The following is a 23821-nucleotide window of genomic DNA, read 5'->3' as shown; positions in this document are numbered from 1 at the left end:
TGTGCTTTAATCTCTTTCAAATAAGCCTGTGAGTAAATCATTAGTAGTTAGCCTTAGTTTTTAAAATATGTGATTAATCATTGTTAAGATAAAAACAATTAACTAAAAAGGAGTGTATGTTACTGAAGTATTTAACTAATTACAATTAGATTTGAGAGCTAAAATATAAGTGAACATTTTCGCATGCCTCCTCAAATTAGCCAAACATAAAGGATATATTTAAGGCTTTGATTTTTAGCATTACTGGAAATACCAGCAAAAAAGATAGTATTATTGTATATGTATAATGAGCAATATTAAGTACGATTGTTTTAAGGTTTTTATTATTCAAGAGGTTGAGTGTATGTATTCCTAAGAATTCACATAAGGTAGCCCTTAAATTTTGAGGTTTTGATTTACATTAATTTACATTGATTATTTACATTGATTATATTTGTACAGCTTTAGTTTTCTTTCCTTTCGTAGGGTGCAGAAGCTGTTGTTCTGGAGAGTGTTATGTTTGCCATTCTTGCAGAGAGAGCTCTTGGACCAAAACTTTATGGAATCTTCCCACAAGGCCGTCTGGAGGAATTCATTCCTGTATGTACCAGATATAAGCTGTGTGGTGGTAGCTGAAACTGAATTTGTCAGTCTAGCACAAATAAAGATGAAAGTTATATATTTGCCAAGACATAGTGATAGGTTTGCTTTATTATTAGATTGGGCAGTATGTAGACAATGTAAACTGGATCTCGGGTTTTCTGTATTCATTTTTGACCACATTTCAGTTAGTGAAATACATGATGGGGTATTCTACCTCATAATAGCAGAACAGACAACATCACTGTTAGAGTAAATTACGGCACTGAAAAATAAAAATACGTTAGGTCCTCATTTGAGTTCCCTTATTTGTACATTTGTAATTCATCTGGTGGATTCTTTATTTCTCATCATTTATGTCCTTTTTGCTATATATATATATTTCAGAGCAGAAAGTTGGATACCGAGGAACTAAGTGTGCCAGATATATCAGCAGAAATAGCTGAAAAAATGGCTAAATTTCATGGAATGAAAATGCCATTTAATAAAGAACCTAAGTGGCTCTTTGGAACCATGGAGAAGTAAGCAATAGAAATGTTGTCTTTTTATTTTAATATGACAGTTCAGCATCTTAAAAGTAGAACTACTCAACCTACAGAGTAATTAAGCTAGATACAGGAAGGATATGCAGAATGGTTTGGCGTGGAACAGCTGGTTTCAGGTGGTCCAGTACCAGAATTGAAAATATGTCTAGATCCAGACAAAACAGCACTGTTTTGGTTCAGGTATGGATAAAAAAAAACAGTTGTTCTGTGAAGGAAGGTTTGTAGGGATTGTATGGGTAGAAAAAAGCCAAGGTCATTGGCAGTGGATGAGGGAGGGAGGGAGGGAGAAGGCAGGATTGCAAGATAAGGCATGGGTGCAAGCCTAGTGGTGAAGGAGAAGAAAGGCCAGGAGGATATGCCACACTGGGAAATGGTAGGCGCTGAGAGGATTGGGGAGAGCACGCAATCCAGTGGGATATATCATTGAGACCGGTCAAAAAAATGGGGAAGGAAAGTGGCCAGAGGTCAAAACTCTGAATAACAAAATTATTTCTACTGGTTGATCAGAGCAGGTTGATAGAACATGTGAGACACAGTGCGTTTGCTGTAGGTTGGAAATGAATAGCATTTTCCATTTTATGAGAAAGTTTTATCTAATATGAAATGTCTTAAAAATGTTTCTCTAGTTATATTTTTCTTTCAGAATATGATTGTGGGCAAAGGGTTGTACATGTTTCCCTAGAATACTAACTATACAATAAAATCTTCATACAGGTACTTGAACCAAGTCATGAGAATCAAGTTTACCAGAGAGTCACGTGTGAGAAAACTGAACAAGATTCTCAGCTACAACTTGCCTCAAGAAATGAAAAACTTAAGGTATTATTCTAATACTTAAGAGTTTACATTAGTTTCTTAATTTTGTTGTGTAATTGATTTTTAATTACTGTAATGTAAATGGTAAAGCTTTTGTGACTTTAATGTTGTCTCCATGTTTGGTAAATCTGTATCTAGTTGCCTAAGAATATAGTTGCGTTGTAGCTATTTGTACCAATGTTTTCTCATTGTCTAGACACTGCATCTCACAATGGAATGTTTTCTTTTCATTTGTTCTAGAGGCAGGGCTAGACGATTACAATAGTCTTCCCTGTGGGAAGAGATCATTCCAACATAGAATCTGGTCCTGCCTTGCTCTGAAGTATAAGTGTGCTTGTTGGTTCCTTAAGGGGCTTCTTCAGGCTCAGCTAAACACCTATTTTTCTTTTTTATTTTTATTTATTTATTTTTATTTATTTTTATTCCATTTATATCCCGCCCTTCTCCGAAGACTCAGGGCGGCTTACAAGCTTATGTTACTGTGCCTCAAGCAAATGTGATTGTGAGGAAATAGACTGTTGAATTCAGGAGTTGATTAAAAGGTGCTGGAGCAGGCATAGGTATCTCCTTAATTCAGATGTATATTTTCCTTTTGTCACGTGGCTATCTGTTAAAAGGGGCAGCTGGCTTAAGGTGATACTGATGAATGGAGCATGGACACCTGCTCCAAAGAACAGCAATCGCCAGCATCCTAACTTTCTCAAGAGTGCTTCCTTTGAGCTCTCTTTGGCTCATCACTCTAAAACTGGAGATAGGGCTATCTTCTCCCATGGAAAGCACAATCAGAATCTTCTAAGCCAGGGGTGTCAAACTGCCGGCCCGTGGGCTGGATGCATCATGCCGAAACCGCACCCACTTCATTGCTGGCAATGGAAAAAAAGTCACGATACATTGCGACATACCACATGACGTTGTGAGTTTGACACCCCTGTTCTAAGCCTGCCTCTGAAACAGGAAGAGGGAGATACCTTATATTGTAGAATGCCCTATCTGAGCTGTAGAGAAAGGACTTCCACTGCATATCCAGTGTGCTTCTTCAGTGATATTTCCCCTTAATATGGAGAGGCCAAGCAAGTGTCTATGGCAGTCTATTAAAATAAATTGAAAGTAAATTCTCTCCTCCTCATTGCACATTGACATGACATGAAATGTCAGCAAACGTCAATCAGCTGTGAATGTAAACTCTTACCAACCTCGTTCACTAAATGGTGCATCTATAAATAATATTTCAACATACCTCTTTTACTTGTTCTAATTAGAAGAAACCATTGTGCTAGTTGTGCATAATGTAGCTATTAGACCATAAAGCACGAGGGAGGGAGTTGGCTTGCAGGGAGCAGAGCTAGGATCATGTTCACAGCTAAATTATGGCAAGTGTCCTAAGATTTTCTCAGAATATTTGTTTAAATGTTGGTTTGAAGAAAGGGAGGAAATAATTGACCCTCCAAGACTTCCAAATGGCTCTCATTGCCTCACATGTACTGTGTCATCATGGGAAGAGGGAGATTAAAGCCAGCAGGTGTTTAAGAATGCAGTAGGTCAAGCTGTTGTTTCCTACTTTGAGGAAACACAAAGTAGGAAGGAAATACTTTCATTCAAAAACAGTTTTCTTGAATAGGTTTGTATAGGAGAAGACATATTTGGTAAAAATATATTCAAGAGATGAGATGTAAAAAGTAGTTTGTCTTCCTGTAATTATGTCCTTAATTTTAAACAATGGTTTGTATTTTTTCCCTTAGATCCTTGCTTGAAAGTACTCCATCTCCAGTTGTGTTTTGTCATAATGACTGCCAAGAAGGTACAACAACATTGTCTTTGCATTTTTTTACAGTTGTAGTTGTCTTAATAACTTAATAACAGTTTATAACAAAGCAAATGTTGATATCTAAACAATTGATTAAATTTATGTTTATGTTTATGTTTATTGGACTTATATGCCACCCTTCTCCCGTAGGACTCAGGGCGGTTCACAAGGAATTTAAAATAACAATACAAATTACAAAAGTTAAGAACAATTAAAATAATTACATTTAGTCCTTGAATAAAATAAAACCCCTATTAAACTCGAATTAAAACCCAATTAAAATTACAGTTAAAATTCTCAGTCCTAGCTGGAAAGCTCAAAGAGCCAGGTCTTCAGGTCCCAACGGAATGAACGGAATTTAGCTCATGTTCTATTTGGTGAACATGGAAGTAAATGCAAATAAATGTTCTTGCAGTATTGCACCACAGGATTAGGAGAAGATTAAACTCTGGTCTATTTGTAGCTAGTTCCAAAGACAGAATTACATTCTTAGAATGAAAAGTTTAAAAGTTAAGGAAGTATAGCAACAGGATTTGGTGTGTGAAAATAGCTTGGACTTCATTTTGATTATAGTCATTAAGATTGCAGCATTGCCTTACTCCAGCAATGCCCTAATATATGCCTTCTTTCTGCCATCATTTAAATAACACACATGCTATTTACTAATGGCACTCCTACTCTTGAGATGGACTCCAGAGTTGAGTGCCCCTGCCCAAAATATTTGCACAAGTCTTCTTTGCTTCAGAACAGATCTCTCAGATGCAACCTTCCATGAAAAGATACAAAACTATATCCTCACCCAAGCTGTAGCAGTTAAGGGTGGGTAGAGAAAATGGGGAAATTGTGGTGAGCACAAAATGGCAGTGAAGAATTAAGAATGGCTTTGGTGGTATCTCTTTTCTGCCATTTAGTGCTGTGTAGATTTTTATAGCCAGTGTAAAGGAACCCTGCCCAAAGTTGAAAGTGTAGGCTGGGAGGGTCCTAGTGGCCAAAAGCGGTTGCCTCCCCTGCCTTTATGTGTTTTCCACCATAGCCATGTACACATTCTATATACGTATATTTTGCTAATGGAACGTTTGTACTTCTAATGTTAAAAGAATCATAATTCAGCTGTTATGTAAGCTATGGACCCATTTCCAATGTAATGATCTGAAGTTTCCTCAGAAAGCTTGCACAAATCATTTTATACCTCTTGCTTCTCTTCTTCATATCCCCAGGAAATATCTTGCTTCTGGATGGCAGAGAAGATTCTGAAAAACAAAAGCTGATGCTTATTGACTTTGAATACAGCAGTTACAATTATAGGTAAATAAATGTTGGAGCTCTCCTTGAATAAATAAAAATACAAGCTTAACAAATGCCAGATTAGTTGCGTGAAATACTTTTTGCATACATAGTCCATTTGCAGTTAATTCATCAGGATTACCAGTGTTTGCCTAAAAAAAAGTTAGTAATAATACAGTATCTGAAAATAAGGTGTTTTGCAAAAAAAAAAAATGGAGTAATGAATTTATACTAAAACTAGCTTAATAAAATGTACATATAAAGTCCATCTGTTCAAAATGGTAGTAACAAATTTTTAAGATAAAGCTGCTTTATAAGATAATAATAGCATCTCTTTTTGTTGTTCTTTCTCAATAATTATTTAGCTTGCGTATTAGTGATGGTATTTCATGGTCAAATTGATACCCAAAGTAAGAGTTTGCAAATATATTTGCACTGTTTTAGAGAATAAGGTATATTCTCTGAGATTTATAGGACGTTAAATTAATTGATTATTATGTCAGTTTTGTTGTCTGAATAGTCTGATCATGTGGATTTTTGCTCTCAAATTAAGTTTTTTCCCCAATGACTAAATGACATATATATGTATGAATATGTATCTGAGTTGGGAATTAGAGTTCTAGGATAGTTCTGATCATGGAACAATCTGACTTCCTAGGGTGGCAGCTCCATTTTGCTGAGTCTTCAGTTACTTGATATTATAGCATCTAAGTATTGCTGGGTCCTTATGTCATTTAGTTGTTGGGGAAAAAAATTAAAATCAAGATAGGAATAATTTAATCTTCAGGCAGAAAGATTTATATAAGTGTTTTTTCTGGTTAAAAATGCAAGTCTTGGCAAGGACTAGTCTTAAAACATGTATACTTTTGAAAATTGAATAACGGAACATGATAAGCATCTGCCAGTCTGAATAGATATATTAGAATAGAAAGTTGATTTTATTTAATAGACTGAATTAGTTTTAACATCATTTATGAACTTTGTTAGCCTTTAATGACAAGATTTCAACCCCGCTGGCTGGTGAGGTCAATATGATAGTGGACTATACGGCCAATTGAGCTTAAGTTCCTCAGAGCTGCTAAATTTACCCCCAAGGAAGAATAACTTGGAATTTAAGGCAATCTCCCTAAAAGAAGAGCGGATGGTAAAAACAGGTGGGGAAATCAAGTACAGTCTATTCTCAGCTCAACTCAGTCCGAAGGATTCTCATCCCCACCCCAATAAATTTCTGTATATGTTCTAATATACCTGTGAGAAGCACATTCAGAAAAGGAGACCAAAAATACTAACTTTAATTGGATTAGCATCTTATTTTATAGACCATTCTAACCAGTATCTCATTTTTTTAAAAAAAAACTGATTATTTTTTTCATTTACTAATAATTTTCTCTTGCATGAACCACTGCCAGAAGCCAAAGACTCAAGTGCCCTCTCACAAATTTAATTTAATTTAATTTAATTTATTAATATTTCTATACCGCCCTTCTCCCGAAGGGCGGTATAGAAATTCCCCTCTCGCCTTCCAGCACAGGGGCAGTAGTAAATTAAAACATGCATGGAGATGGAGAGAGAAAGAAAGGAGTAGCTGGCAAGGGGGAACAAAGAGAGGAAGAAAATGTATATGGTAGACGAAGAAAGGAGCAATGCTAGTTAGGCAAGGAAGGAAAGGAAAAAAGAGAAGCCCTGTTAAAGAGCTATCAAAAGGGTTTAAAAGATCCAGGCTAGTGTTCGAAAGAATAGACAATGTTTGTAAGAGTTGCCATTCCCGCCTATTTCTAAAGCATCTTCCCAACTTTCTCAACCAATATAAGAGGATGCCCTCACCCCATCAAATAATTTCAGAGAGAAAGTTCACCTGGTCGCACTAGTTTACATTGTTTCGTGATGTCACGAAGCATGCTATCGTATCCCCACAGAATAGAATACTGACAGGGCAGAAGTTAAGTTTCGTCCAGCACATCTCTTTTTATAGTCCCCAAACGCCTAAGAATATAACTTTTGGAGCCGAATGTATTTCTTACATATTCATAATGTTTTCACTCTAGAGGGTTTGATATTGCTAATCACTTCTGTGAATGGATGTACGACTACGTGCATGAAAAATATCCATTCTTCAAAGCGAGCTTCATGAACTATCCCACAAAGAAGCAGCAGGTAAGCAATAAAAAGAACTGCCTTGAGTTATAAAGTCCTTTACTTTCAGATTGAACCTCATTTCTAAATTGTATGTTGCAACTTGAATTTCTTAATCACATACCAATGGAGAACTATTGTCCTCCACAAATTACTGAACTAAAATTCTCAGAATCCTTCACTATTGGTTATATTGGCTGTAGAATGATAGCTCAAGTATCATCTAGGAAGACTACAGATTCCCCAATTCTGTGGTAACAGTCTGTAATGGGTGACCTCTGTATTTCATCCTATGATCCTAGTAGTAAAGTTTTCTTAATGGAAATGCAGTTCCCTCCCTTCCATCCAGGACATAGCACATAAGCGTTGCTTGAGCAAGATTGTCTGGGGCACTACACATCCTCTTCACAACCTGTTTTCCTTGTTACCCTCTGGGAGGAGGCTTTTTGGTATCTAAAGCAGAACATCCAGATTCAGCCACAGCTTTGTTCCATACAGTATTAACCTTGTGAACTCTCAAGCTTCCTCCTTCTGTTGTGTATTCAAGATGGACAGTGATTAATATTTATATGTTACTTATATGTAAGATTGTAGGTCTATACATATGTCGTATATTAGTATGTTTTAAGTGTGTTACATATGTGTACACTGAGAAGAAGCAACTAAATTTCATTTTTAATGTGTGCCATTGTGCCCACAGGAAAAAATGACAATAAAGGTTATCTGTCTATCTAATAATGGAGTATACCTGGAATACATTTTCAAAATTCATTTAATTAGTGAGAAATACTAGTTGTTAAAGTTCATTAATATATTGGAGGTGGGCACAGTTTTCCCATCTCTAATAATTGTGTAGACAAATATTGAATGAACTGAAATACAAATATTAGTTCTAGTATGAATTTGAAAATGAATACAGTTGTTCTGTTTTTTTAAAAGTGCTTTGAATTACACTGAAGTTCTAATAAATTATGCTAACTTGGTATGCTGATATTAAGCGAGTCCATGGCTATTCTGACATCACTTTTGTGCCTTTAGCTCCATTTCATCACCAGTTATCTAACTGCATCTCAAAGTGGATTTGAAAATCTGAGCCATGAAGATAAATCCAAAATAGAAGAAGATATGTTGGTTGAAGTGAACAGGTAAACTCTTAATTCCAAATCATATGTAATCGTGTTCATAAATCTTGGCTCCCGTTTAATATGTAGAGTCTACTGTACATGCATTCCTAAACTAGATATTCCTCAGTGTTTAATGTCAATTTAAACTAGTACATTTTTTTACTTACATATAAGACAGCATGCAGACTATTTAGTTGTGATTATTTTTCTAAGCGGGTTAATTTCATTTGCTCTGAGAACATCTGGTTTGATCAGGAAGCATAGAAACATGACAGAGAAGGCATCCACAGGTAAAGACACACTTAATACTTACTAGCTGAGGATATGTGATCTGGTTCCTTGGATATCTCCTTGATGCTGATCAAGGTGCCTCCTCTATTTTTTAAAGGATTACTCTGATTGAAAACTAAATGGAAAGTTAATGAGCTTCAAAGCAAGATCCCATCCTCCAGTATTATTTTTATTTGCAAGAGTATCTTTGTTCTCTACCTAGGCTTGATAGGCTTTCTTGGAAAATAAAAAAATATAGCATGAAACATCAGTTTAATGTTTTCTTTGAAACTCTGCTTGATTACTTTGGGCCAGTCACCCTCTCTCAGCCCAGGGTGGTTTTTGTGGGGAAAATAGGAGGAAGAAGTTGTGTTTGATAAGTTTGCCACTTTATTTGTAAAATAATAAACATGGAAATAATCTTAATGTTTCTTTTGGGATTTGATTAACACGGGTATTTGGAAGGGTATAAAAGTAGGAAAACAGAATTTTTATCTGCTTTGTTATCTTATACTTGATGATTTTAATTTTTTACAATGTTTTTATGCTTTAAGCCACCCAGAGTTGTTTGACACAAGAGGGGCAGCAAATATATTTCTAAATAAATTTATAGATAGATAGACAGTCAGTCAGTCTCAGATGAATTATATGGGTGCTGGTTGCTGATAACACCCAATTTTCTAAATTCCATTATATAAATTTAGAGACCACATAAAATAGCCTTTCAAATTATTAAGAGTCCAGGATATCTGAGAGTTATCTTCTCTCTAAAGCTGTCCATGCCGTAAGGCCTGTTGGAGACAAAACTTTTTTTTTTGCTTTTCAGAACATGAACAGCCTGTTTCTGTTATGCATTTTAGGTCAGAGAGAATAACATGTAGCCCTCCAGGTATTTTTTTGGGGGGGGGGGGCTTCCACCATCCCACATCATGTATCATGCTGGGAGAGTTGATGAGTTCAGCTGGAGGACATGTATTGTTCTTAATCCCTTTCATTCTAGTCAAGAGAAGCAAGGGTGGTTCTGTGTTTGATCCCAAAACATACTCTGACCGTATTCAATTATGTTTTCCTTTGGCAGGTTTGCCCTTGCATCTCATTTCTTCTGGGGTCTGTGGTCCATTATACAGGCAAAAATATCATCTATTGAGTTTGGATACATGGTATGCCTTTTAAAAAGACTCACATTTTTAAGCATCTGTTCTTGTGCCCGTGTAAGAATTTTGCAGAACGTCTAAGCCTCTTCAGCATAACCAATGATGAGGAATACTAGGAATTAGTTTTATAACATCTGAAGAGTCCAGGCTCCCTACCTGTTTCAGACTGATCTGAATTGCTCTTAGCTTGTCCTCGTGACTTATTTTCAAAATCTAGTTTATACTTACGCTGAGCACATAAATTCAATTATAAATCCAGGTCGCAGCAAGGGTCAATAAAGAGGAATTAATATCTGAAAAAGTATTTCATTCCCATCCTAAGCGATGCTAAATGATTTCTTAGCATCACTTGGAATGCTCACACTTATTTGTAAAAGAGAACCAAGTGCCGTCATAAAAATAGCTCTACATGAAATTCTAGGATAATGCTTGTTTCCTGCAATTGGAACACATTGCAAGAGCTTCACTCTTTTCAACTGTAGTATTTTTTTTTCCTACTTAGGAATATGCACTCTCTAGATTTGATGCCTACTTTGAGCAGAAGAGGAAACTCAAAGTGTGAAGGCTGAAGACTGGACAATCAGTTACTGTACTGTATAAGGAAGGCAGCTGGGCAGAAATTCCACTGTGCTTAGGCTACTGTAGTTGTAATGAAGGTTTTGCAAATTCCAACTACTCGGATGCAATGCTGAAGACTGCACAAAATGGCTGTTTACTTTTTTACAGTTTCATAAGTCTCTGGAATGCAAATTGATAGCTGATGGATAATATAACAGTGCAATATCAAATGTTTTAAATCTAGAAGGTATTATGAGGGAAACCTTGAGTGTTAATGTGAACCATCTCTTCTTTCAAAAGCAAGAAGTGTTAACTGTGGGTATCTTATTTTTTTAACTAACATTGACAATGCATTATATAAGCTACCAGTTAAGGGGGAAGTTCCAATTCTCTCTCTTTTTTTTTTTTTTTTGTTAAATGATTACACCGAATTTTTGCTGAAACCTATTTGAGCAAAGATCATTGTTGTGTGACAGGTGTATGTCAAGCAGTTCAGAAAAAAAAAACACTAATCCATACTGGGCTAAAAGAACTCAAAAGAGCTTCTGCAACCCGCCTTCTCTTTTCATGCAGTAGCTTTCATTTTCTGTATATTGGAGAACAAGGCAATATAGATACGTCACAAACTGGAGCATGCAAATCTTGCTATTTCCTGTTAGCTTATTTCAGTTTCAATCCAGGATGTTCAGTAACAGTCATGCTGTATTGCATTGTTCTTCTCTAAGAAGTTCCCCAGGCTGACAGAAATGGGATGAGTGCCTTGAATTCCTCTAGCAGCTGCTTCTTGCTAAAAGGAGAAAAGTAGGAGCAAACAAAAAAACAGGGAGGAGCTGAGGAACACTTGAGCAGTGGTGGCAGGCTGGTGCCTTGTTGGGGGCACGCTGGGTCCTTGTTTAAAACCCTGCCACCTTTCCAACGGTTAAGTGGATGTTTCTTGTGCAAAGAGTACATTGAACTATGTATGTGAAATCTCCAATAAGTGTACGTTTTGTGAGGGCATCTAGAAAATGTATCTCCTAACTATTATTTGATGTGCTTTCTGCTTAACTTGTATTGGACAAATAAACTTTTTAAAGTCTTTTTGTTGTAATATTTGATTATTACTTCGTCAGTTTCCAAGTCTTGAGTTCTACTTTCCCTGTCCTGTAGCAATGTGCTTAATTTATATGAGCATCTTCAATGAGATAGAAAGAATGCCAGTATGCATGTGATGTTAACACACAAATGCCATGAACATATTTGCAGTTCCTTACAGATAACCACAGCTTGTCTGAGTGTCACCTTGTGCTAAGCAAGTTTGTTTAGTATGGATTGACATAATGTGGGTTGACAGCAGTGGTGGGATTCAGTGGGTTTGCACCAGTTCAGCAGAACCGGTGGCTGATTTTTTTGTTGCCCAGGCCCAGAATGGACTTCCTTAGGGAACACCTGCTGCCGGCGTCAACTTCCCTTTGCCCTGTGCGTTCCCACAGAGAGGGACTCCTCAGGGTGCCACCGGTCAGAGAATGTAGATTGGTGGCCCCCAGGGGGAGATCTTTCTCTGGGTGCCCCGGAGCTATGGAACCAGTTACCGGTTGAGCTCCGGACGGCGCCCGATCTTCGCTCCTTTCGCCGCGATCTGAAAACATACCTGTTCGAACAAGCCGGCCTGGCCTGAGGGGGGAATTGGTGGGGTTTTTTATTATCTTTTTATTGGGTTTTTATTAATGTACCAACTGTTTTTATGGGCATGTATTTAATTACTTTTTAATTTTTGTAACTTTGTGTTTTATTCTTGCCCTGTACACCGCCCTGAGTCCTTCGGGAGAACGGCAGTATAGAAATATTAATAAATTAAATTAAATTAAATTAAAACCGGTGGCTGATTTTTTTGTTGCCCAGGCCCAGAATGGACTTCCGGAAGTGGCATCCACACAGAGAACTGGTTGTTCACATATTTGAATCCCACCACTGCTTGATAGTGATATATAAATCCAACATTGTGGTTTATAAAATAGAATATATAGCTTAGTGACCTTGTTCAGGAAACCAGGATTAATTATTGTTTAGAACTTGAAGCAAACTTCTATAATTGCTATCTTTCTTCATCCATTTCTCTAGGAGTAATAACTTTTTTGGGGGGAGGTTTGCCTTTCAGTGCAATAAGGCTCTATAATTGGTCATAGATACAGGTATTTCTTAATAGTAAAAAAAGCAAAAGGGATCATCATTCAGTGAAATAAATTGTGGATGAAGGATTTAACTCAAAATTAAATCCAGAAATATGCTGCATTTTGAAAAGCTTGGATACTGCATATACGGAAGATGGTCAGTTGCTACCTTGTTACCTTCGACATGATTCCCAGCTTCTGCAGTTTTGCATAATTATGGCCAGTTTTCAAAAAATGGTCTTTTTCTGAATTAAATGTTCAAAGAATTGGACTTGACAGTACTATACAGCATGAACATTGCTGCAGTGGAATCTACCTGAGCCATTTCCTCTACCATCTGTACACACTCTTGTACTGAAAGTCAAAAGTGCCCTCCATAAATTTTTCCAGAGCCATCATCAAAATTGCAATGCCACAAAGGTGGAGGGAGGCAGGGAGGGCCTAGGGGTTCCACTCTTAAAAATGATCATCAAGTTCCCCTGGGGATAACCTCCCCTTTGCAGAAAGCTATGGGTTTAATGGAGGGCTTGGGAATCAAGAGTTTCAAGAAATAAACTCTTCAGCACAGAGTAAGGATTTGAGGACTGGGATATTTGTCTTTAAACTGTTTTAGGCTTACTCTCCATTGTTTGCTTTGTACTTCAAAAGGGCCAGAAGCTGAATTCTGACAATGCAATTTCAGGAGGCTCTGAAAAATCACACAAAAGCTGCTATTTTCTATTTATTCTTGAATTTTGCCATTCCTTTGTTGGTAGCCATTTTGTACATTTTGGACTGAATCACTTCAAACTACAAATACTGCCATTTTACTCCTTATAGTGAAAGCACTTTGGATATCTGATTGGCATATTAGAGAAAGAATAGTTGAAGTGGAAGAATCTGAATTACTGCCAGTTCAGTTTATTTTCCTATTCAATAATTCAGCTTTGACTAACGAGACCAATGTCCAAGAAATTACGGAGATGGTGCCAAACAGGCTGTTAATAACAGTAGTATGCATCAGTTTTAAATACAGAACAAACGCATGCTTTGAGATTTTAGAACGAGTTAAATTGGCTTATTTGGAGAAATTATGTCTGTAAAGCTCTTGAAACTTCTTTTGATATGAAAAAAGGCAAATCAATGAAATTATGGTGAGGAAGAGAAAATTATTCCACAGAAGCAATGTGAGGTTTTAAAAGTGAAAACCCTGTTATGACCTCCAAGCCCAGAGTCCAAAATTATTCAGCTGCACGCAATTTTCTTCAGCTTAATGCATATAATGTAATGTGTTGGGTGCAATTCCTTTTCTCTTTACGGGGCTAACCTAGCAAAGGTCTGCTCACGAAATTTCCAGTGGAAGAGAAGAGGTGAATCTTTCTTCCCACTTTCCTTTGCAGTTCCCCAGTCTCTCCCCACCCCTACTTCCTGGAGAGAGGTCAACATTTTCCAAACAGATTTTCTAAATCCTTAAAGGGAAAGAAGAGAAGCAAAGTAATCACCCCTTTCTTTAGTTTTGTCAGTGGAAAAAATCTGATGGATGAAAAGCATCTGATACCAACAAAAATATTTCTGGCTGGGAAGCTTGCATAGAATCAGATTCGATGACTTTTAAGGCACACACCTGCTGGTTTCAGACAGAGAACAAAACATAGAAGTCGGGAATGAAAAATCAGCAGGTCAGCAAGTCGAGAGCTTAAGAGTGCAAGACAAATGAGAGGGTGAGGGAAGAGAGAGAGCCGTAGAGAAAGTGCTGGAAAGGTGGTGTGAGAGAGACAGGGAAGCAAGTGGAAAATAAGAGGAAGAAAGCAGAAGAAATGAGCGAGCAATAGAAGGGAAGGACGTGATCAAAAGTGAACTGGAGAGCTTTTGTTCTCCCACAGTGGGGAAACACCATCCACCTCAAGGATAAGCCCCGGACATAGCTCTTTCAAAACTCGTCTCAGCTCCAGCACCATTCCATTTTAACCATTTGTCTGCTTTAGCTTTAATAAAGGCAGGTTTAAAGGATGGATGGCCTGCTGACTCCCCAGTCATTTTGCAGCTACTGCCGAACACCTACTAAGAGCAAACCATGTTCATCTTTTTCCTGACAACCAGAAGTAAACCAATTGTGTTTTATCGTGTGTTCCAATGGGTAGCGCGCTATGACCAGCCTTATTACCAAGTAATAATTAACTATTGGGACTGAACATGTCTTGCTGGCATCTTTTAGTGCTACCTCAAGTTTGGCGGAGCCAAGATGGTGGAGAGGCAGCAAAGGCTGTAAAGAGCTCCTCCAAAAGTAAAGGTTTTATTTTATTTTACTTTATTTTTATTTTAACTTTTTAACCTCTTTTAATATTGTATTTTAACCTACCTCTTTTAAACCTTTTAAATCAATTTTTAACCCATTTCAACCTTTTAAACCATAGTTTTAAACTTATTTTTAAACCTGTTTTAACAAACCTGAATGGGGAAAAGAAGGAAGAGACAGCAGTCTGCAGCAGAAAGTATATCCAAGCCTTTGAAGCAGCAGAAAATGGAGGATTATATTGCAAACAGACAGTCTGCTCCAGTAAGTAACTCATTCCCAGGCACCTTGTCAGATAAATTTAGTTTATGTGACTCATTGGAAGGGGACTTACAAACTGAACTGGAGAGCAGACAGCGTGTGGAGTTGTCCTCCTCCCTCTTGGAGAATGGCTCCCCTCCTTGGAATCTGGCAACAGCCTCTTTTACACAGGAGGGAGATGTAGCAAATCTGAAGGGGGAAAATGTGACAGACTTCCTCTCTAGACAATGTTTGCTTACAGCTCAAACTGTAAACTCAATATATAATCTCTTGTCAATTGTCATGGATAAGGTTGATTGTCTGAAAGAGTCTTTTGCAGAGTTTGTTAGGAGCCACCCAAATACTGTGGAAGGACTTGGGAGGATAACCATGGACAGACATGGGATGGCTAACTCAGAAGGTGAAAGTAGAGAAGGACCTTGTTCTCCTCCCAAAAATTTGAACACCTACAGAGAAAACACTCAATCAGGCAAAGGTCTAAGAGATGACCGATATAACTACAGTCTGCAAACTAACCAGGTTACTTTGCAAATTTATGACGAGAGTAAATAGAGGGCGTTGGAGCAATAGAAAAGCTACTAGGCTGTCCCTGAGCCAGCTGCTCCGCTGTGAATTCACTCTGATAGATCTACTACATGTAGAGTGGCTGCCAGCAAGAACACAATGTATGAGAATTCTCCTATCATTCAAGCAGCCCACAATTCCCTCCATGCTCTTCAGAATGAAGCCCTTTCTGAGCTTTTTCTCTATATTTCCAATAAGGGTCTTTTGCTCAGAAAAAGTGTGCCCACTCCTGAAACAGCGTCACCAAGAGGGAACTGTCGCTTTAAATCTAGGCTGCAACAGCCCTCACACTACTAAGCCTGAGGCTGCTGCAACTGAACTGACCCTGAGAAAGCAAAGAAGCAATATACGAACTGTGTTACCCACAGCTGCAGGAACTGCTGAGGATGTGCCAGAGGAAATGTTGATTGACCTATTCAGTGCATTGCCAGAACCTGAGCAAGTTAACATCATTCAAAGATTGGACGACCTAAAAGAGGCACTGACAACAACCCAATCTACAACAAAGCCTCTATTTAATTTGGCTCTAAATTAAATTTGCACTAAACACGCAACCTTGTGACAAGATATTTAATCAACAATCTGCCTTTACCTCAACAGTAAAAAAAGGTGTTGTCACACAGGCTGAGAGTGGAGTAACTGCACTGACTGACCCAGCCTCTGAGAAACAACTGAAAGACAAAGGGCTTCATCACACAGTGCCCCCTAAGCTGACAAACACTAAGGATATAATCCAGCTTCCATCCTCATCTGATTTAGAAGTTCCCACAACATCTCTCCACAAGATGATCCCTCAGCCATGCCCCTCCAAAAATGGACATAAATCTACATTTATAGACTTAAGCCAGAGTACCTGCTCTTTGGGAAAAAAATCATTCTTGGAGCAAGAGCAGAGGCACACTGGCAACCGAGATATAGAGGAGCAACAACAAGTTCTGCAACCCACGAGGAGAAATATCGAACCTCACAACAACTGTGTTTATATGGGAAGCTTAGATGATATTGACCCAGCTCCATTGTCAAGTTGACATCTGGCATTTCCACCATCTAGCCAATCAACCAAGTCAGACCACGTTGCTTCTGAGAACCCCATACAGTTGATGACCTGGAACATAGCTGGCTGGAAAAGGATGGTTGATAGTGGACTAATGTGCTTTCTTTCTAGATTTGACGTAATAGCCTTTCAAGAAACCTGGCTAACCGAAGTGGATGAACCAGTACAATTGCCAGGCTTTCAGGGATGGGCCTCCCCAGCCCTAAAAACAAAGAACAAAGGGAGACCCTCTGGTGGGCTATGCATTCTTATAAAGGAAGAGTTGCAATGGCAGGGAGAGAAATTATATAACGAAGATAAGTATCCGTACTTTCTAGCTGTCAAATTTGAATATGACCAGTTTGAGTTAATATTGGTAAATGTGTACATTCCTCCAAGCACATCCCAGCACTATAATTTTGAATATTGGATGGGCTTGGAAGTTATCTTAGAAGTCCATAGTGGTATTATTACTATTGATAACTGCTTTGTTTTGAACCATCTAATTGCCAAATATGCCTATAAGAGGAGACCCCTGTTTGCTGCTTTTATAGACCTTACAGCAGCATTTGATATGGTAAATAGAGACGTACTATGGAGTAAATTGACATCTCTTAAAATAGAACCCAGACTTCTGGCTTTGATTAACGCCCTTTACACAAGTACCTGTTTGAGGGTGCGGTATGGGGTTAATGGGGCCCTGACTAACAGGATTCACACAAATAAAGGGATAAGGCAAGGGTGTATCCTGGCCCCATTATTATTTAATTTATACATCAGTGATTTGCCAGGGTTAATGAAGGATACCATGGTACACATGCCGATGATCCTAAATACTTACTATAACAGCTTGCTTTATGCTGATGATATGATTTTATTATCATACTCACAAGTAGGCTATTAAGAAGATTCAGCTCTTATTGCCAGGATAACTCCCTAATTATTAGCAAATCCAAATCGAAAATAATGGTGTTTGGAAGAAACCATCAGAGACATAAGTGGCAATTAGACAGTGAACCAATTGAACAGGTTAATACCTTTGTATATTTGGGAGTAACTTTTTCCAAGACTGGATCTTGGGCCTGCCATCATCAACGAAGTACATTTAGAGCAAAAGCCCGTTTGAATTTATTGCTCAAACTAAAGAACCATAGTTACCCAGGGTCCCTAGCTCCACTACTCAAAGTTTATAAGGCTAAGGTTACGACAATGCTCTTGTATGGAGCAGAAATTTGGGGTCTTTATTCAACCACAGCTTTAGAATGAACACAGTCCCAGCATCTGAGATGCATTTTGGGTGTAGATCCAAGAACATCTGCTGCAGCAGTTAGAGCTGAATTGGGAATTCATACAATTCAGGCATTATCTAAAATTAGAGCTTATAACTACTGGTGCAAAGTTAATGAAATGGAGACTGATAGACTCCCCAAATTATGCCTACTAGAGCAAATAAAACTGCAATCACAAATCTCCTGGATCACCAAACTAACAAATTTTGTAAGAAGCTGTGGCCTTCCTGTTTCTTGCGTAACAGGAGAACAATCTAAAAAAAGAGTTGCCCAAAGAATTAAGGATATAGAAGCACAAACTGATATAGCTATCCTTAGTAAGGTGGGTAACTTGAAATGGCTGAGTAAATACAAATGTACTTTTCAAGTGGACAGTTATTTGAAGTTACAACTCCCAAAACATCTTAGGGAGATATTTACGAGAGCGAGATTCGAACAGCTTGATACAATGGTCAGATATGGGAGATTTCATGCTATACCGTACAATGAGCGTCTCTGCATTTGCGGAGCGGCAGAGGTAGAGGACCTGGCTCACATCCTATTTGACTGTTGTTTGTATAAGAGGGTGAGACACAGGTATCTTGGTCTATATACCAAACGAATGACCCATTGGGATCCCCATATCAAAATAACTTACCTTATGTCCGGCCAGAACTTGAAAATAACATCCAACGTAGCACAGTATTTGAACAAAATGATCCAGTTAAGATCTGCATATGTGGGACTGATTGGGGTAGATTGTAAGGGCGACTCCGAAATATAATGTTTCCATATTTTATCTATATTTTAAATTTGCATTTTATTACTATTTTAACTTAAATTGTATTTTAATTCCATTTTAAATTGTATTTTATCAAATTCCATTTCGGATTGCTTTTATCTAGTTTTGGTGACGGTTTGTTGCTGGAACTTTGTACTTTGATATGGCCCAAGGGCTAATCAATAAAGTTGTTGTTGTAGTGCTACCTCATTGCCTAGAGGAAATCACATTCAACCGACTGAATGTGCCCTAAATCTTCCTGAATCAGAAAGAAACCATTTTCAGGTTCAGCACTTACAGAAATTGTCTTCTACTACAAGTTGATGAAGATAAGATATGAAGATGATACCACTCTAATGGCAGAAAGTGAAGAGGAACTAAAGATCATAACCTCTATAATTTCAGTCTGTTTCCCACACTGAAACTGCCATTTTTTACAGGGGAAAATTCAATTATTTGGGCGCTATAGCCTTATATATTTTATCCAAGAGGAACCTAAAATAGCCATGGGGGAGATAATCTGATTATCAGAAAGTGTAAATGTAAGGGGGAAAAACTCCATTTAAATGCTTTGTAATTCAATTTCATGTCTATTTTAAAGATAAGATTAATGTGTCCTCACACCAGATTAATTATGACTGGGTCTGTGGTTCCTCCCTTCTGAGCATTTAAGGTATCTATACATGTTGTCTTTATAAACCTATTTAGTATACTCAGTGTGGTACAAGTTCCTTGTTCAAATCCATTCTTCACCAGGTAGTCCATTTTGTAGCTAAATGCTCCCAGAATCCCATTTTATAGGCATTGAATTCAACTTTTAGAGCTGAAATATCTGTTGATTAATGCATGAAGAAACATTGATGGTCTCCTGTTAATTTCAGCAAGAATAAATTCTTTGCTGAGCTTAGTGTTCGTAGGAGTCTATTATTTGACTGATGTTAACTTTTAACTGCAGTGGGAAGATAGTCGCTCAGTACAGTATTCAATCTGGCTTTGCAGGGAACATAAAATAACTTGAATTAGACAAACAAGCAATCTTTGTGTTTACAGAGTCCATTTTCTAAACTGCTGAATTAGGTTTTGGAGTAGCAAGCACAATGGCCTTTATCACTGACTGCTACCCAAATTCCTCTTTTGAAGGATATTTCAGGCCTTCACCTTTTCTGCCCCTTTCTTTTACCAGTTAAAGCTGTTGGTTATTAGAATTTGCATTTTTAAAATCCCTACCAACCTTCATTCTTGCTTCTTTCCCCATAATGTACATAGATTTGCATTTCACCTATCACAGGAAAGAAACCACACACTTCTCTTTTATGTCTGAGGTCTGTTATCTAAACTCAGTAGCCATGCTTCAGAGCAAAGAAATAGCCCTGGAAGATGCTGAAATTACCTATAAAGTAATAAAGATGAAAAATGAATGAATGAATGAACGAATGTATATATGTATGAATGAATGAATGAACAGACAAATCAATCATCATTTGGACTGGAGCCAGACATTGAATAGCGAAAAAGAAAAGAAAACAAGACTGTCCTATTGAATGATAGCATAAATGTAGCGATAACTATCAGGGTAAATGCACCATAGCATTTGTCATGTATGAATAGAACCACACGGGGATGGCAACTTCAATTTCTCCTTCACTTTAGGCTGGAAGAGGAGAAGGAAGAAAGGCACATCCGAATCAGCGTCTGGGTTACATTTCATTATAAATATAAAATGCATTTTAAAATAAAATATACAGTGAACTCCACTCTGAATAACTAACACTTAAAGCCTCTACAGACTGCGACACCCATTTTAAACCAGAAAATATGGCTGGTAGCCAGCCAAGCTATTTTTCCCACCAGCTCTAATGAACCTGATGTAACTGGATTTCTGTACATTTCATTTCTCTTCTAAAGCTGGAGGCCAGATATCCCCCTTCCCACTCTTCAGCTTGGAAATCTTGCCTATTTATGTATTCTGAAAGAATAAATGATAAAGCCAGAAAATTGAAGGGGGAGGGGGTTGCATGGGGAGCAGCTCTTGGCAGTTAAGCTAAAGTTCTTCACTGCCACAATGCCCATATTTTGTCAATAGGCTCAGTGACAGTGCAGCCTGGCTCGGGGGCTGTAGCACGTTACCAGCCGTATTCTTTAAAATGCCATCCAATTCCACTTGTATTGCTGTCACAGCAAAGTTTCAGGATGGAATGACACAAGGACCATGGGAATTAGTAGAAAGAGGAATGGATCAGAATGCAGGAGGTGTGATTAAACATAATATGTAAAGTAGGTACATATGCGTCCATTCACACACTTATACACAGCATGTAACTATTTCTTGTCTCTCCCTGCTACTTCCGATCAGAGATCTGAGCTGTAGCTTGCCCAGCAAATCAGACAAATCTTATTCTGGTATTTTTTCAGTCCCTTCCATTTTTTGGAGACAGCAAGCTGTGGCGCAATGCAGGCCAAAGGAGCAGGAAACCAGAATCTGTAATAAAAGCAGGCTGACAATTTTGACTGCACCCTCTCTGCACACGGATTGTTTCCCTTCTCCCTAATGCTGTCAATCAAATCTCAGCAATTCCTGCAAACCTATTGCAATAAAGGAGATGTTAACAATAGGAACTCACATATGTCCTGCACACTTTACACCAAGATTCGGGGTCAGCTATTTTTGTGAAATTTGCCCTCACTGAGCTAGTAAGGAGCTCAAAATGAAGACATGGAATCTTGACATGAAGCCTAATTTAGACAGTGAAGAAGCACCTCTTACTTGGCATTTAGAACTGCAGATTGACAGCTGCTCCCCAGACAATTTGCATCTGTCTCTCTTAAGCAAGATCTTCCTGAACAGAGCTACTTACATGTAGCCAAAGGGGGTCACACCACTCCTCCCTCTTTAGGGAAGAAGCTTTTGTTCTCTTGAAACTGTTTTGGGGAGGAAAGAGACAGCCAAGAAGATGGCTACTGTGGCTATGAAAGATTGTTTTTTTGGCTCTGATTAAAAGTCTATGAAAAGCTAGGAAGCAAAAATGTGATCTGAGTTTCAGGTATCAGGTTATGCTAGGAATTTTACCGTACGGAGGGCAATTCTCCAGGGATGGCTGCTATAGAAAAGAAGTGCAATCAAAATACTTTCAACTCAAGTCAGAATCTATAAACTTAAGAGCACTGAGTTCATGCTGGCTTTCAACAGAGTGATAAGCAGGACAGTGAGAACACCTATGCCTCCTCATGTTTAAAGTCTAGGTCCCATCCGCACCTTCACTTTGGTCACAAGGATGTGTAAGTCACAATGACTTGGGGCAGAACGGCAAAGCAAGGCAAGAGATCAGAAGCGGCAGGCTATGGAAAGCTTACGTTCCCACAGAAGCTGAAAAGAGTGGCCAAACACAAGCTATAAATACTGCACTGAGTAAATTTCATAAAGTTTGCCAGGCTCCTTGGAGAGATTGTTGTCAGGTTCTTCTACTCCATCATTCAAAACAGGCTACAAAACAACTCTGTTTCTGATATCAAAATCCCTATTCTGTTAGGAATAACTAAAAGTGAAAACACCTTGAAATTAACCTTGAAAGGAGACTTGACTGAGCAGAAGCAATAATGGAAAAGAGTCAGTGTGGATGTAAGTTCTGTAACTAGCTAATTTGACAGGACCGGTGTGCTGTACTATAGTGATGCAGGCATTGAGACACCTGAGTTTAGTACTGTCACTCTCTCTCAGCCTTAGGAAAAGGACATTGCCAAATTCCTTCCAAAAATCCAGTCTGTACAAACTATACCTGTCTGTATAGTCACTAGAAATCAGAATCGATTTTAAAAAGTGTAACAACAATCTGCTGCTGGAGTCAGTTTTGGTATAATATGTGACATTGAATATCTTCCTCATCATCCCTGGTAGAAAAGAAATTGTCAATGCTGCAAACATTGACATGTTTTTGCACTGACAATATAAGAGACAGCCTGTTGCTTTAATTGCTTCATTTGGGGGGGAGGAAATCTACCCAAATGTTGTGAGAAGATTGGAAAAGCCCGCATACAGAATGGGAAGTGAAACCTCATATGTAAAACTAATTGGATAATGTGATTTATGACATGTAGATAAGGGCAGGGATTGTGTGTGTGTTATGATGGGTTTGGGGGGAGGAGATTTAAGATTCTGGCATCCCTCCATGAGTGCCGATGTTTCGTTTCATTATTAAGCCTTTTCATATAAACAATGCTTGCATTTTGTTTGAACTGTCTCATTTATCGGAACCATGACAGAAATCATGACATGTGCTGAAGCTATAGAAAAGTCCACCCCTATGAACAGGAGTGGACTATTCAGTAAGGCCAGCTGATAAAGGATGATCAACCCATTCTCTGCTATAGAGGTCATTCAAAAGTACCTCATTCCTACCTCATGGGTTTGCAATCATATGATTATATTTTCACTCATGTCACTGAGTCACTGAGTCATTGACAGCTGACTGAAATACCAGATGAAGCGTCTGGGGAACAACTACATCTCAGGTATGTGTGAATCAGCTAGAAAAGATGTCTGCTGTGAAAACTTGCTTCATAGTTTTTTCTTTTCATGCTTTCAACAGAACCAAGAACTCAGAGAATGTGCATTACGTATACCCCTCTGGATATGACACGGGCCAGAAGAGATGTTTCTCTCACTGGATGTTCTTCCTCATTTAAGGGCATGAAACTAAACTATACCTTCTCTATATCTTCTTATGTTCGACAAGTTACCTGCAGTGTCTTTTCCACTGCTTCAAGACCTGGAATGTCCATAGGATACAGTTGAATAAAGGTGGTGCTTCAATCACACTGTCATGGCTGCCATCTTGACTTTCTTGGTCACACCCTTTGAACATCTCTGTCCAAGTTATACAAATCAGGGTTAGATTTTTTTCTGTTGCTGTCTTTAATGGGACTTCCAGCAGAACTGGAGGTCTGCAAGAATAACAACCCAAACAGGCAAATGTAATTGACTAGTAACACACAATCTCAGGCAAACATTAATAATAATAATAATCTAATACACTATACTGATATACTCTGAGGATCACTTATTCCCATGCAGGCTGCTTACACACCCTGTAAGCGGCAGCTTTTAAGCAACCTTAGTGGCCATTTCAAAATAAAGTTCAGCAACATCAGATCTGCTTGTACTTGGATAAATGGAAGACTATCAGCAGATCCTAGGGCTGCAGGCTAAAGAACAGGAAAGCATAAGGCAG

At 38.2% G+C, this 23821-nt stretch overlaps 1 protein-coding gene across 1 annotated transcript in view; it reads left to right on the top strand.

Moving 5' to 3' along the window:
- CHKA (choline kinase alpha) overlaps positions 1-11346 on the top strand; it is a 29564-nt gene extending 18218 nt beyond the window's left edge. Inside the window, exons 4-12 of the mRNA XM_083350040.1 lie at positions 466-579; positions 967-1100; positions 1839-1943; positions 3680-3738; positions 4962-5049; positions 7074-7182; positions 8200-8306; positions 9634-9715; positions 10212-11346. Of these exons, the coding sequence (XP_083206166.1) occupies positions 466-579; positions 967-1100; positions 1839-1943; positions 3680-3738; positions 4962-5049; positions 7074-7182; positions 8200-8306; positions 9634-9715; positions 10212-10271 (858 nt within the window). The 3' untranslated portion in view covers positions 10272-11346. The remainder of the gene's footprint in view (positions 1-465; positions 580-966; positions 1101-1838; positions 1944-3679; positions 3739-4961; positions 5050-7073; positions 7183-8199; positions 8307-9633; positions 9716-10211) is intronic.
- Positions 11347-23821: the final 12475 nt, after the last annotated feature.

This window comes from Vipera ursinii (assembly GCF_947247035.1).
Source record: "Vipera ursinii genome assembly, chromosome: 1".
Classification (NCBI taxonomy): Eukaryota; Metazoa; Chordata; class Lepidosauria; order Squamata; family Viperidae; genus Vipera; species Vipera ursinii.
Note: the sequence above shows the minus strand (reverse complement) of the source record. Positions and strands in the feature narration are given on the sequence as shown.